We start from the raw sequence: 15,832 nt of genomic DNA, 5'->3' as shown, positions 1-15,832 counted from the left end.
ACTTCCCTGAGTCATATATTAAGATATCAACTGGTTAAGCTGTTTGGCTTATCATAGAAATTCTCTGTTAACATTGTTCAGACCAGTGTTATGTGCGGCGATGGCACGAAGCTCCACTCTGTTCTAACAGTTCTACTCGTTCTGTGTCAAGTGAATTTTGAAGTTTAACGTCGCCATGATTTTAAGAGCGCAATAGGCATAAAACGGTCACGCGTTTGACGTAATGGGTTATCACGGTGATGGTGCTGACGCTTCAGTCTCTCATCTCACTCTAAGAATGTATGTATAGCACAGAACTGACGTCTTCATCAAAAACAATTGAAAACAGCTACAGATCCCTTCAGCGTCTGTCGTTGTAATCAGCTATGCATTTCTCGTTACAATATTACTTATATGTAGGTTATCTATAATGAATGAATGGAGAAGGATGGTAATTTTGAGTGTAAAAAGCCTATCGTGTATCGTACAAAGTAAAACTGGAACGGAATATATTAAAAACAAGAATTGGAAATGCCAAGGTTGGAACACGGCAACCTTGTTATCGTAACTAGTATCGCTAATGAGAAACTCAGCTTGCCATTTTCGGACATGATACACTGTGATCTATGGATGATGTGCAACAGGTAGTTCCATATGTACAGAATTCCGAAAAGCTTTTGACGCTGTGTCCCACTGCAGGCTGTTAACGAAGGTGCGAGGATATAGAATAAGTTCACAAATGTGTGAATAAATGGATGACTTCTTAAGTAATAGAACCCAGTATGTATTCTACGACTGTGAGTGCTCATCAGAGACAAAGTAATCGTGAGGAGTCCCCCAGGTTAGTGTGATAGGACCGCCGTTGTTCTCTACCTACATAAATGATTTAGTGGACAGGGTGGGCAGCAATCTGCGGTTATTTGCTGATGGTATTGTGACGTGCGGTAAGGTGTCGAAGATGAGTACCTGTAGTAAGATACAAGACGACTTGGAAAAAATTTCTAGCCGGTGTGATGATTGGGAGCTATCTCTAAATGTGGAAAAATGTAGGAAGAACTAACGTATAATGTTCGGATGCAGTATTTCTAGAGTCCTCCTTGACACAGTGAAGTCGTTTCATTACCTTTGGCGCAATGTTGGGAAGCGATATGAAATGGAACGAGCGTGTGAGAAGTGTGATAGGGAAGGCGAATGATGTACTTTGGTTATTTGGAGAATTTTAGGAAAGAGTGGTTCACGTGTAAAGTGGACCGCTTGTATCACGTTTTGAGCACTGCTCGATTGTTTGTGATCTGTAACAGGTCAGCTTGAAGGAAGACATCGAAGAAGTTTAGAGTCCGGTTGCTACATTTGTTGCCAGTGGGTCCGAACAACACTTGAGTGATACGGAGACGCTTTCGGATTTCACATGGGATTCACTGGAGGGGAAGGCGGCGTTCTTTTCGAGAAACACTATTGAAAAAATTAAGAGAACCGTCATTTGATGCTGACTCCGACACGATTTCATTGCCAGTTACTTTTCTTAGCACAAGAGGCTCCCATCCGCGAGTGTAACGGTTCAGATCGCCAGTCTGCCATCGATATTTTGATTTTCTGTAATTTCCCAAAGTTTCTTCTGGCAAATGACGGGACGGCCGTTATAAAAGGACACAGCCGATGGCAACAGAACTAGAAATCGTAGTTTCTCTTCCTTTCTTTGTGATGGAAGAGATCAAAATATCGTAAATATACATTTATTTCTATTTTAAGTTAGTGTGCTTCAGTGCAACTGTAAGAGTTAATATTTTAAGTGATTATCGCAAGTGACTATAATTTTCACTTATTACGTCCAAGGTATTGAATTTTAATTTGCTTTACTCTAAGTTTTAAAAGTGAATAAATTAAGTTCGACTTAAATTTTTGCTGGCTTTATATTTCATTCTTTTCAATATATCATACAGTTGTAATTACATTCGACGGATCTTGCTGAGGCACCGAGTTCCTTCGAAATCACAAAACAAAACTGTTGCACATAGAACTAACATTCTATGTTCTTTATGTCAATATACAGAATCTGGAAGTTGTCTTCAGAGCAGTTGGTGGTATTTGAAAGATAGGACGTTAATCGATCGCTCGTTACATATAATCTTTCATTTTTTGTGTCTATGTTTATGCTGCTGATATACTGTAGATGTTCATCATTTTGAACGATCAAGCGGAAGTTCTTTGGGTCGTGAGGCTTGCTCGTATCCCAACAGTAGACAGCCAGTTCATCTAGCACGGGGAAGAATAGCAACGTCCCTTTTGGATCCACCGCTATTACTCCGCTCTGCCCTGATATTTCTCCTGGCAGATCAACCTGAAACAGATCCACCAGTCTCAATTAGGAAGTTACGAATAGATAACAGAACAAGTTTTACCTCCTCCATATACTTCCGAATTTCCATAGTAATACCAAGCAACGCTAGTGTATGTGATATTTTTGGTTACACTACATTTTCCATGACCGTAATTAATATTTTCTCAAATGTATGACTCACTGGATGAATGTTTCTTAAACAGAATCCAGTACATGGTACATGATGGTGAATGTCCCATGGAAAAGGAAGTAACTTCGGATGTGATTCAAGTACACGAATGTGCATAAAAAATTTATCGGAGAGGATCAGCAATTTTATTAGATTATACACAGAGGATGCCTTTGTACTCATCAAGCGCGATCGTTGGGCGGTTGTAATAAATAGCAGAAACACTTCGACAAAATTTCCACTTGGTGTAACTAGTAGCAATCTTCGAGTGCCTCTGATAGACGAGAATAACGCGATAGTATATGATTACAGGATTAGTGGCGAATAGCATGAGCAAGTCGCATCTTAAAAGTATTTAGTATTAATTCTAAGAAGCAGTATGAGTATGGGCTATTACACCAATCTAGTATTAGATGAGGCAGATGGAAGGCATATTTGTTAGGAAGATTGTACAGAAATGCAGTGCTTTAGTAAAGTAAATCGCATACAAGAGCCTACTGCAACTAAATCTGGAGTAACGCCCCTGCTTTGGGAGTCGTTAGGAAGTCAGCTTGAGGGCAGACATCAAGCGAGATTATATAGACGCCATGATGCAATCAAAACATTTAGTGTAGGTCTCATTAGAGTGTAACAGAAATGCTATGAATACTGAATGGGAATCTTGGAAGAAATACGAGAACCACCGTTGGGTAAATTTAGAGAACCTCCCTTTGAAGGTGTTTATGCAGAGCAGAAATTACGCCCTTACTCATATTCGCTTATAAGGATTCCTTTGTAAACATCACGAATGACACCGTGACTTTCCCTTGGACAATGGAAATTCTTACAGTCTCGCAGCCGTAATGGGGTTTAAACAGAACACAGTACAAATATCTCTTACCCACACCCAAAGATGTGGAATGTCAAAGGTTACAATGCGTGCTTTAAGCAAAGTTAACTTCCTCAGTAAGCATACAACGTGGGCAGCTTCCTGTAACTAAGTGTTGGTGTACTTTCGTTTACTAAATAGGCTTCTTATAGATTAAAAAGTTAAATTTCGTAGCCAAAGACCAGTGCAAAACCGTCTGATGACAGCCAGTTACAGTCGGAATAGTCCGATAAGCTGAATGAAGAAATGTATTTCACTGAGGTTCCCAGAATCAGAAGTATACGTATGCTAGAATCTGGGCATTGCATCGCCAAAGTATTCGCTCCATGTGGATGTGTTTCGCATACTGTGTGTGACAGAGGAAAACAAGTGACGTTACCTGCGTCTTGATGTCCAACACATCCCCGTCGCATGCATCTCGGATGACCTGCTTGTCGACAACGCCCTGGATGTTGCTGGCGAACGCTTGGAAGTAGAGTTTGCCATCGCAGCTCTCATCGGCTGTCACTCCATCGATGCCGTCCGGTAGGTAGTAGGCTGGACCTCCCGCCTTCGTGAAGAAAAAGCCGGGCTTGGGGTGGAAGTACTGGCTCTGCAGGTGTTTGGAGGCTCCAGTGGTGAGGTCCGTCACCGAGAGTACGTTGCCTCTGGTGTCGGAGCTGTAGGCCGTCAGGCAACCATCTGGGCACGCGTCCACCTGAACACAAACTCATCTCTGTGTATCTCCTTTAACACACTGCTCATCCGCCTTCTAGAGTAACTACAGTGGGATAAAAAGGATTTTGAGCTGCTGGGAACAGGTGTTTCTGCCACGTTGTTCAAACAAAGGCATTAAGATGGAGAAGAGACATGAGGGACAGTGTATGTTGCTAAGACAGTGGACAAGACAGAGGATGTGCAAATACTTGCAGTTGTCTACACGCAGCCAGGATAGCTGGGTATATGATGCTGAAATATGATCAAATTATCGAGCATCACAAATATAACGAACACAGGCATTCACAATCAGTTCTAGGTGCACGAGTTTTCCCGAGAAAGATCTTACAGGATAACATCGGTGTTACCTATAACTGAAAGCATAACTGTTCGTACAAGTTTCTTTTTCGGGCTAAAAGGAAACAGCTTTTTAAATTTTTGTAGGGCATGCTGAACATTACACTTACTTGCTCATTCCAATTTTGATTTCCATCTTTCATTACGCTTAGACTCTTTGCTGGGGGATATAAGTTGACATTTGTCCCATTTAGTGTAAAAGGTAGTAGCGACTCCCTATATTTCCGGCTTAACAGCCAAGAAAGAGCAGCCAGTACTCCAAAGATTTTTCTATAGGTTGAGCTTCAGTCTTACATTTTGCACCCATTTTGACAGTGCACGCTGGTCGGTATTGAAATTTACGCTACCTCTCTTCAGGGTTATTGGCTTTTCACGTAGATACAGCTGTAGGTCATCACCGTACATGTGGTATTTGCATTAGGAGAAAACCGCATACACTTCATTGGCATACAGAATCCTGGGCAATGCCTGATACTACCTACCTCTATTGTGACATTATGGTACCGGACATGATGCATTGCTGGAGAAATTTAATGTATGAAAGAAAACATTGCACTGCACTTTCCTACAAGTTAATGCTGCTAAGTTTGGCAAGTAAAATATCGAATTTGACGATGTCAAAGATTTTACTGACGTCAAAGATGAACATGATAGGTGCCTCTTGTGTATCCATGGCAACCTTCATGACATCGTTTGCATTTATTAAGGCAAATGACGTGCTGCAATGTTTACATAAAACCTAGTTTGTACTCGTCCAGTAGGTTGATTGTAGTTACGTAGTCTTTTAGCTGGCCGTCGACAAAAATGCTGTAGCGAACCGACAACGCAGTGGACAGCCTCGGGGTGTACAAGGAATTCCTGCTGAATTCATAAAATATAAGCGTTTTCGTAATATCAGCTCTTCGTTTCTTTGTTGGAAAGAGGGAGACACTCCATACAATATGCCCACTGGTAAGAAGAAGTAGCAGCACTGTCAAATACATGTGGAACTGAAAACAAGTGCCTGAACAGCAAAATACGGAAACAGACGCGACTAAAATTTTATAACATAGTGTCTGTCCCTTCATTATTCAATGAAAATGAGTCATGGGTCAGTAAATGAACGTACTAGGATGGTCATAATTACGAATAATGATACTATAAATGAAATAACAGCTATTTAATCGTTAATGAAATGAAAACATCAGCAGGATGTGTAATTTTTATTACCTCTCACATTCATTAGATACAAACCTGAAGAGAGAAGAAGTAGAGGAAAGCCGTGGAAAATATGTGCTTTGTCAAGATGAGATGTGTAATTATTGAAGTGGTGAATAAGACTACTAGCCAGAAAGCGGACATTATTAGTGCGTCGCAAAACTATCTTAATTTTATAGTAAATTCTCAGGCAGAAAACGAAGATTATTTACAAATGACCTGTCTTTTCGAATCAATACTCACCAACAAATAGGAGTAAAATGAGTTGCAGGCTGCGTTCTGGATCACTATGGAGTTGATGACCTCATCAGTCCGCAAGTCGAAGATGACGATTTTGGGTGGACACACATTCTTGGTACTCGTTATCAGGTCCAGAGCACCGTTGTCGAGGACGTATAGTGTGTCATCATCCGCCCAAGTTTTCTGAAACAGACGGCCAGTGAAAGAAATCACAGCTGAAACTTACGAAGACAGATGCCTGTACGAGAATCGTGGATTACTGTACCGAGGAGAGCATTATTCTCTCTGCAGTTTGTTACACCTTGTCCTTAGTTCGTAAGTCTTTATGGTTTATCAAGTTTGCTGTCTACAATTTAAGTAATCGTAAGAAAAATCAGAGAAGCAACAACGACGAAGAAGAGTATTGATAAGCTATTGACTGTAATTGAGATAGCGAAAATGTTAGACATTTTTGAAAGGAATGCAACCTCTTTTCACAAAATGATCGATTTCAAAACAAAGTTCATATTGAGGTAAAATACAAACTAAAGCAATAGCAAAAGTAAGAAGTAGATGATTTCTGTTGCAGTAGAAGTTAAAGTGTCCTAAAATATACACAAGATCATACACGACAGCAGAAGCTCTCAACCAATAACGAGTAGATTGTCACATCCTGAAGATTATTTCATTATCGAGCAAAATATTTGATCTCTTGTTTATTTTCTTTAGAGGCGATACACCAAAAATGGCTCTGAGCACTATGAGACTTAACATCTGAGGTCATCAGTCGGCTAGAACGTAGACTACTTAAACCTAACTAACCTTATGATATCACACACATCCATGCCTGAGGCAGGATTTGAACCTGCGACCGTAACAGTCGCGCGGTTCCGGACTGAAGCGCCTAGAACCGATCGGCCACCGCGGTCGGCACAGGTGATGTATCGATACGTATGTAACTAGAGTTATACACAATCGTATTATGAGAAATAAAAATATGGAAAATAGTTACAATACTTAACATAATCATTGGAACATTTTCAATGTTATCATACACATTTTTGCACACTGTAACGTTACTGTAAAATGAACTAAATTCTAACAAGGGAGGACAGAAGCAATTGGAAACAGTTATTGAGAACTAAATAGTTCTATCTCTCTGGAAGAAGTGGAAATAATAACTCAGTCACAAAAGATAATGAGGGAAGAATGTAGGAAAGGGGAGGAAAAGGCAGAGAGAACGAGATAAGGATCAACACGCCAAGAACAGTTCAGCACAGAGGCAACGTGTGTGCGGAGTATGAATGCACATGCATGCCCCATGAGTCTTACCGTTGTTCTGATGACGTCCACCAGCTGGGTGTTGCAGTCGGTGATGGAGTCCTCCGTGGTGTGGTGGATTTCCAGGTTGGGGTAGGGCTTCAGGAGCGGACTCTGCTCTCCGTCGTAGGGGATGGTGCTCAGCGTCACCGGGATGCCACGACGGACCAGCGGGGTCGTCACGATTATGCGGTTGCGCTGGTGATCGTCCACTGCGACACGACGAACATAGGCCGTTCATACTGTGTTTTATAATCGGATGCCTAAATAGTCCTGAGCTTCACTGCAACAGCAGCGTGACCATTAGGGCGTCATACTGTACTGAATTTGCCCATGGTAGAGTACTCGCTAAAGTAATTTTTTCTTGCTACCTGCTTGTGGTTCTCCCTTCATGTCTAGCTCTAGATGACGTCGTGAACTCATTGCTTGTTGGCTCCTACACTTTGGCATACATGAATTAGGCTTACTGTGTCAGTCTGAACCAGTTTACACAGAAATGTTAACAAATAAAGTATAAAACCGTGTATTTAGAAAAGAGAAACACCTGTATCATCAACATACAACAATACGATGGAATAATTTTCAAGCAGTTTCATTCGTAGTCGATCTGTTTAAACTTCCATAAATAAGCATTTCATCTATTTTTTTAATCAGTAGTCACTTCATATCTCAGTACGTTACAATAAAACAGTATAGGTTGCTGATCTAGATGATGTATGTTGTTGTGGTCTTCAGTCCTGAGACTTGTTTGATACAGCACTCAATGCTACTCTATCCTGTGCTACCTGCTTCATCTCCCAGTACCCACTGCAACCCACATCCTTCTGAATCTGCTTAGTGTAGTGATCTCTTGGTCTCCCTCTACGATTTTTACCCTCTACGCTGCACTCCAGTACTAAACTGGTGATCCCTTGATGCCTAAGAACATGTCCTACCAACCGATCCCTTCTTCTGGTCAAGTTGTGCCACAAACTTTTCTTCTCCCTAATCCTATTCAATACTTCCTCATTAGTTACGCCATCTACTCATCTAATCTTCAGCATTCTTCTGTAGCACCACATTTCGAAAGCTTCTATTCTCGTCTTATCCAAACTATTTATCGTCCATGTTTCACTTCCATACATGGCTACACTTCATACAAATACTGTCAGAAATGACTTCCTGACACTTAAATCTATACTCGATGTTAACAAATTTCTCTTCTTCAGAAGCGCTTTCCTTGCAATTGCCAGTCTACATTTTATATCCTCTCTGCTTCGACCATCATCAGTTATTTTGCTCCCCAAATAGCAAAACTCCTTTACTACTTTAAGTGTCTCATTTCCTAATCTAATTCCTTAAGCATGAACCGACTTAATTCGACTTCATTCCATTATCTTCGTTTTGCTTTTGTTGATGTTCATTTTATATCCTCCTTTCAAGACACTATCCATTCCGTTCAACTGCTCTTCCGAGTCCTTCGCTGTCTCTGACAGAATTACGATGTCATCGGCGAACCTCAAAGTTTTTATTTCTTCTCCATGGATTTTAATACCTACTCTGAATTTTTCTTTTGTTTCCTTTACTGCTTGCTCAATATACAGATTGAATAACATCCGGGAGAGACTACAACCCTGTCTCACTCCCTTTCCAACCACAGATTCCCTTTCATGTCTCTCGACTCTTATAACTACCATCTGGTTTCTGTACAAATTGTAAATAGCCTTTCGCTCCCCGTATTTTTTCCGCTGCCACCTTCGGAATTTGAAAGAGAGTATTCCAGTCAACATTGTCAAAAGCTTTCTCTAAGTCTACAAATGCTAGAAACGTAGGTTTGCCCTTCTTTAATCTAGCTTCTAAGAGAAGTCGTAGGGTCAGTATTGCCTCACGTGTTCCAACATTTCTACGGAATCCAAACTGATCTTCCCCGAGGTTGGCTTCTACTAGTTTTTCCATCCGTCTGTAAAGAATTCGCGTTAGTATTTTGCAGATGTGACTTATTAAACTGATAGTTCGGTAATTTTCACATATGACAACACCTGCTTTCTTTGGAATTGGAATTATTACATTCTTCTTGAAGTCTGAGGGTATTTCGTCTGTCTCATACATCTTGCTCACCAGATGGTAGAGTTTTGTCAGGACTGGCTCTCCCAAGGCCGTCAGCAGTTCCAATGGAATGTTGTCTACTCCGGGGGCCTTGTTTCAACTCAGGTCTTTCAGTGCTCTGTCAAACTCTACACGCAGTATCGTATCTCCCATTTCATCTGCATCTACATCCTCTTCCAGTTCCATAATATTATCCTCAAGTACATCGCCCTTGTACAGACCCTTTATATACTCCTTCCACCTTTCTGCTTTCCCTTCTTTGGTTAGAACTGGGTTTCCATCTGAGCTCTTAATATTCATACAAGTGGTCCTCTTTTCTCCAAAGGTCTCTTTAATTTTCCTGTAGGCTGTATCTATCTTACCCCTAGTGAGATAAGCCTCTACATCCTTACATTTGTTCTCTAGCCATCCCTGCTTAGCCATTTTGCACTTCATGTTGTTCTCATTTTCGAGACGTTTGTATTCCTTTTTGCCTGCTTCATTTACTGCATTTTTATAATAATGATCCTGAATACATGTGACAGCAGCTTCAAATGTGAGTGCAGTTAAATTTATTTTAGATTTATACCTAAACATGTCCTGTAACAATAAAGTTGGTTTCATGCGGAAAATTATGTTCCACGTAAGTCTTGAGAGCAATATATTTGCCTTCGAGAACCTTAGAACTACACAGGCACTTCCAGTCGATAAAGCGTTTTCCACACTTACGCTAGAGAAGAATCCTATGCATGTGACTGCTACCATAATGACCCTCGTTAAATCATTCGAGTTCCTCTGAGAATGAATGGCATGATCATAGCACTGTATATTTCATTAGAAATAGTTTCTGCCATTACTCTTTACTAGCATGATGGACTCTTCTTTGTCGATGAGTCCCTACTACCTTCTTGTCGCATACCTTATACTATTGTATCCTTATCTTCTCGTGTAAACTAGTCCACATTCTTTCTGGATACCGTACCTGCCACACATGTTAATAACGCGGAAGGTTGTCCACAACACAATCCTAAATGTTTGTAGTCTCTCACATATGATACGGTTACACACATAGAAAGACTTTATTGAAGTAGAGTTTGTCCTAGCGGTCTCTATGTGACAGAGACGTGGCGGGCTGTGACACATGTCTTGATCACAGACTTCAACTGTTTCGAGAATATAAACAGGTGTCCAGTGAATAGCTTGCGTCTGTCTACAAACATCTTCCATATCTCGTTTTTCAGCATCTTCGTGACGCTCTTCCGTGACTCAGTGAAACCCTTGACCATTCCAGATGCCCTTCGTTTTATGTGGTCGTCACCACCTGTTTGTCTTGTCTATTTGCCTCTAGAGCAACAGTCTAAGAGGCGTAGCGAGAAAGTTCTCTAAGCAATTTTCTTTCTCGAGTTGCTGCATTTTTCAGGTATCTGACCAATGAACAGAAGTCTACGGGCTACTTAGTTTACAACTGGGTCTAAGGGATCATTTATTTTTATACTCCCACAAATTGTTACACACCGATATATATAGCTATTCATTGTTCCCGTTGTGACACACTGACATGTTTCGCTACATACATTCCATATCTCACTCCCAGTATATTACATCCTAAATAGCGCACCTCACATGATCTGGGAGCAAACTAGTAAACTATTAAATTTACGTCGCTGAAATAAGACGCCCGATCTATAGTTGTTCACATACATTGTAATCATTTTCATTCCTTAATCTACTGTGGCAGACACCGGCAGTCGTCACTCTCTTATCACCTTCATCTTGCTCCTTTCTGTAGGAATAACGACGGCAAAGCTACTGATTTTAATGAATTTATGTCACCTGCTTGACGAGATCCGCGTCATGAGACAACAAATATGTAATAATAAGGAATATGAAAAATACGTGTTTTAGCTGGAATTCTTACGTGTTACGTCGTATCCAACGACCGCTTTAGAGTCGTAGCGCCCGCTGGCTATCAGTTCTTTCTCCAACGTCCCATCGTCTCCGAAGTCGTACTTGATCTCTTTGATGGTCTTGATGGTGACCAGCAGCGGCTCCTGGGAGGCGCCCTTGCTCCTCGTCCCTGGGGGCGCCTTGCCGGCCCTGTGGGCCGCTCTGACTCGACCTCCGTGCCTCGAGGCGTGGCCTGGCCTGTGGAGAGCCTCACCAGCCGCCACCACCAGCAGCACCAGCAACGCGAGCGTCGACACGCGAGGTCCCATCTCGTAACTGCCTGTGAATATTTCGTAAATCGCTTTCAGTACCCCATCAAAATTAACGAGCAAAAAAGATCACTGTAGATGTGAGATATTGGCTTAGCCCTAAGAGAATGCATAGAACATTTAGTGTTGACTATCGTGTCCGCGTTAAGGTCGATACTATTCACTCATTTTACTGTTCGTTATAGATCAACCTAAAGCAGTATTGAAAACTGAACCTTTAACTAGTTCCAGTGATGGCTTTCGGAGGAAATATTTCATCTTGCATTTTTCAATAAGCCGTAGCGGGCAATGTTGCCAATTTTCTGTAGTAAGCAAGTTATTTTAACCGTTTCTGGCTCTCAAACTATGTCACCGACTTCCTTTTTTATGTAACTATAATTTTCTCGAAGTAACTATAAAGAGCCTTCGAAGAAAACGGTTGCGTGGTAACATGTGTAGAACTTGATCGAAGAGTAACAAGAGCCTCTCTCACCAATCCACTGTCCCGCCGTCAGGAGTGAGCGTACCATAATTCTTCTAAAGGTGCAGAGTGTACTTCGGGAACTGCAGATTTGTGATTAAAACAGCAACTAATTATGTCATTTATGGAAGCAACGACAGCAAATTTACATACCAAGGTCCTTGTTTACATACTTCTCTCGGCCTACGCCTGTTTTGAACCGGTCAGTACAGTATATTGAAGATATATTTGCCAAGCCTTTTAAACCAAATGTTACAAAGAGACGATTAGTAGTTTTCTTCGTCACCACTGTGCTATGTAGCAAAATATTTTAAATTTATTCTATTGTATCGTGCTTTTCGTAGAACACTTCTTTGATTGATTCTACTCGCACACTCAGGCTGGCTCGTAGTTTCGTGTGGATTTGTTAAAAGTTAGTGGCATTTTTCTCGTCAGTTCGTCGTAGTAGGCGTAATTTATTGTAGACACACTCTGTTACTTTAATTCTTTTACAGTGTGTGTAAAACCAGATCGTGGGGGCTTAGTTGGATCAGCATAGACTTCTGCGTAGGACCGCATTGGTGCTCCAACATTTTGGTCACCACCAGTCTAAATGAAATCATACCCACCATTACGATTGTTGTAACGTCATGAAAGTCTGAATAGCGTCATGAGAAATTGTTTGATCGCAACACGAGCAACGCACCGACTGACAGGATTGAGGCTCACAGGTAAAGATACTAATCATGCATGAGCTAGGTGTCTGTATCGATTCTAAACGGTACATGGTTATAGGACATTTTTCCGTATTTGACGGTGTTTGCGGCGGTATCTTCTAGTTACTATTTGATCACATTCTATACGTGCTGTGTCTTCCAAGTTCTCTTTGAGTGCACTTTACTTTTTCACATAAGAAATATTTTGTTCTATTAGAAAAGTAAAGTCGCTTTCATAATTCAGCAGCTACAAATGACTAGGGGCGTAAGTCTAGAAACGCGCGACAACTATGGTCGCAGGTTCGAATCCTGCCTGGAGCATGGATGTGTGTGTGATGTCCTTAGTTTAGTTAGGTTTCAGTAGTTTTAAATTCTAGGGGACTCATGACCTCAGATGTTAAGTCCCTTAGTACTCTGAGCCATTTGAACCATTTTACAAATGAATAGCATGCAGCAGATAATTCAACACATAATGAGCTATAACTTAGCGAAAACTGTACCTGAATAAATTTCTTCGTCATTGACGTATCGCGGATGAACTGTCTTGGCTGCTTCTCTCTGTATATTCTACATATTCCATCTCTAAAAAACACTAGCTCAGATATATATAACAACAATGTAGGTATTCATCATGTACTAAACTGCTGGATAGATTTCAACGAAATTTGGTACACATGTCTCTTTCTATGTGGAAAGAAGCACTCTGGGGTTCAGAACCAACCCTCACAAGATAACGAAAGGGACATACTCTGTCACTCACTGCATTCACCTTCTTCGTGGAATAAAATGAAATAATTATACGACGCACAGTTCATGAGATACGACAAGTTGCTTTCAAAATTACGTTTTCTTAAGTCGGAGCGCAACATATCCAAGACTATGCCCATTCGGTGCTTGAAAACGGGAGCACTTGCAGACTTCCAACATACTTCAAACATAATTTCAAACGTTCTCTAAACTTTTCTTGTTTTCACACCTAACGTCACATATTTAACACATTAACACACTTGTAAGGTAATCAGAAGTTTGAAGCTGTTTTATGCTAAAGAATTTGGTTCTTTAAAGCAACGACGGTTTATTAGTATTAAGCGCCGGGGAAGAAGCACTGAGAGTTTAAGTTCCACCTACATCCCACACGGCTTGCAATGAAAAGAAGATTACTTTCAAGCATATATCAGGACCCCTGGAGCAATTTCAGCAAAATATGTTAGGATCATGAATCTTTTATGGTACAAAAATACTGTGGGAGTAGGACTCTCTTTCTACTTGCGGTGCCGGCGTGAACAAGAAAGTCCGGCGTAAAACTGTTCGAAAAAGACCTGTTCTTATTTATATTCTCTATTTTGTAGTCTCTCAGCCGTTTAAAATTATGAAGTGCAGCTTGTCCGTTGGTTGTGTTGTTCAGTGTGTTAACCAGATGGCGCGAATGAGTACTGCAGCAAGCTGATAAATTTGTCATCCAGTTTCATGACGTGAGATCTTAATATCACAGGTCATATAGTGTAAAACGGCAGAGAATCAGATACAGTATATGTGTGCTATATGCTCGTATGTCAGCAGGGGATGTAGAATGTATTCCTATATGATCGACTACAACCAAACTTATTACATGTATTACTCACTACATGGAAAGAGACATTGTGCTAATAAAAAACATGAACATCGTACTGGGATGGAAATGATAACGGGGTGATGGATGTAGAAGGCGAAGGCACGAGGTGGGCAGATGGAGGGCAGGGGTGGGTTCTACAGAGAAAGGGGTGGATGGGGAGACTCAGAGAACATTCGAATAAAGAAATAGACAGGCAATTACAGGTTCACAGTTGGAATTATTGTCCGCGCGCACACGTGTATGTGTGTGTGTATGTGTGTGTGTGTGTGTGTGTGTGTGTGTCTGTGTGTGTTGTACCTTAATATATTCCAATCAGTGTAGCGGTTGCTTCTTCTCTGCGTCAAATAGTTTCTCCTCACACATGTCGTATACTTTACTAGCGCAGGTTTTCTGCACTATTGTAACTGCACCACAGGATGGACTATCAGTTCAGTATAGAGTAACAGTTTATGCATGCACGCGCCCTCATTTCAACACCTGACCTGCTGTCCAGGGGAAAGTCAGCATTAAGGGCTTGCCGCATCTGCCACCCAACGTAAAATGCTGCAGCTTGTAAAACCATAATTATTAATCTGCAAATGAGGTAAATACTGATGTAATGATATTCAGTACACCCTCCTCAGTAACTAACAGAAATATATGCACTTTCCCAGATGTTCCCCAGAGAGGCTAGGGGTCATTTTATTGAATTCGTCGGTCGTTTGACGTAGCGACTTCACCGAATTATCAGTGTCTACTACGGAGGTGTCCTGCATCTGCATACTGTCTAGTGCAGTGAAAGGACAGAGTCATTTTGAACAAATAAACTTTAAGAATAATTGTCACTTAAAAAAGGTCGATTTATCTTACTTTGAGGGGAAATAGATGGTCAATAATGTGTACTTGTGGAAGTAAGCACCTAGCTACAGTAAAGAAGAAACAGTGTGTCAGTCTGAAGTCTTCTATGCACAATGAATTGTGTCACCACGTAATTTCATACCGGAGCGGACCAGTCACACACGTATCAACGTAGACGAATAGTGTTCATTCTCTGTCAAATATTACGCAAAAAAGAACGGCGAGCGCCAAATTAAGATCACAATTTTACGCCAAAGCTTTCTTTCTTGTTACTAATGCGTATTTGGTATCACCGGCTTTTTCATACACGTATTGGGATTGCCAAAAGAAAGTGTCTCAGGAGTTTCAGATGTCAAACATTAAGAAATCAACTGCATTGCGGTGCTATCATTAGAGTCTGAAAAATTACCATAATAACTAATACACTTCGGATGCGTGAGGCACTACACTTACCTTAGGACGGTCTACCCTAATGTGTGATGCTACGACGTCTGCAGACGCTTTATATAGGTGCATTTCAGTGGTAAATGCAACAGGTAGCTAATTATCAACGTGTGCAAGGTCAGCAAGATTTAGAATGTCTTGTAACTCTCTCAGAAACATGTTTCTACCTTGCAGCTGAGAGAACAATAGAGGTAGATACGAACTGTGTCGATAACGTGGTGCAACTTATTCTTCTATGTTTAATTTCCTTCAAAGGTGACACTCTCATCAATTCCGTGGCATTCGATAAACGACACGTGACTGCTGGTTGGTGGCAGACAGCGATCACACCAGGAAACTCAGCTTTCACCATCTGGGGACC

General features: G+C 41.1%; 1 protein-coding gene across 1 annotated transcript; it reads right to left on the bottom strand.

Annotated features, from left to right (window-relative positions):
* Positions 1-1,875: 1,875 nt before the first annotated feature.
* On the bottom strand, positions 1,876-15,505 carry LOC126353960 (protein yellow-like). The gene is made up of 6 exons (XM_050003264.1): positions 15,481-15,505; positions 11,126-11,434; positions 7,156-7,355; positions 5,848-6,027; positions 3,734-4,051; positions 1,876-2,317 (listed from the first exon to the last, which is right to left on the bottom strand). Exons 2-6 carry the CDS (start codon positions 11,421-11,423, stop codon positions 1,997-1,999), a joined length of 1,317 nt encoding a protein of 438 aa, XP_049859221.1. The 5' UTR covers positions 11,424-11,434; positions 15,481-15,505; the 3' UTR covers positions 1,876-1,996.
* Positions 15,506-15,832: the final 327 nt, after the last annotated feature.

The sequence above is a fragment of the Schistocerca gregaria genome, chromosome 3, assembly GCF_023897955.1.
Source record: "Schistocerca gregaria isolate iqSchGreg1 chromosome 3, iqSchGreg1.2, whole genome shotgun sequence".
Lineage (NCBI taxonomy): Eukaryota > Metazoa > Arthropoda > Insecta > Orthoptera > Acrididae > Schistocerca > Schistocerca gregaria.
The sequence above is the reverse complement of the archived record's forward strand: the minus strand, read 5'-3'. Positions and strand labels throughout refer to the sequence as shown.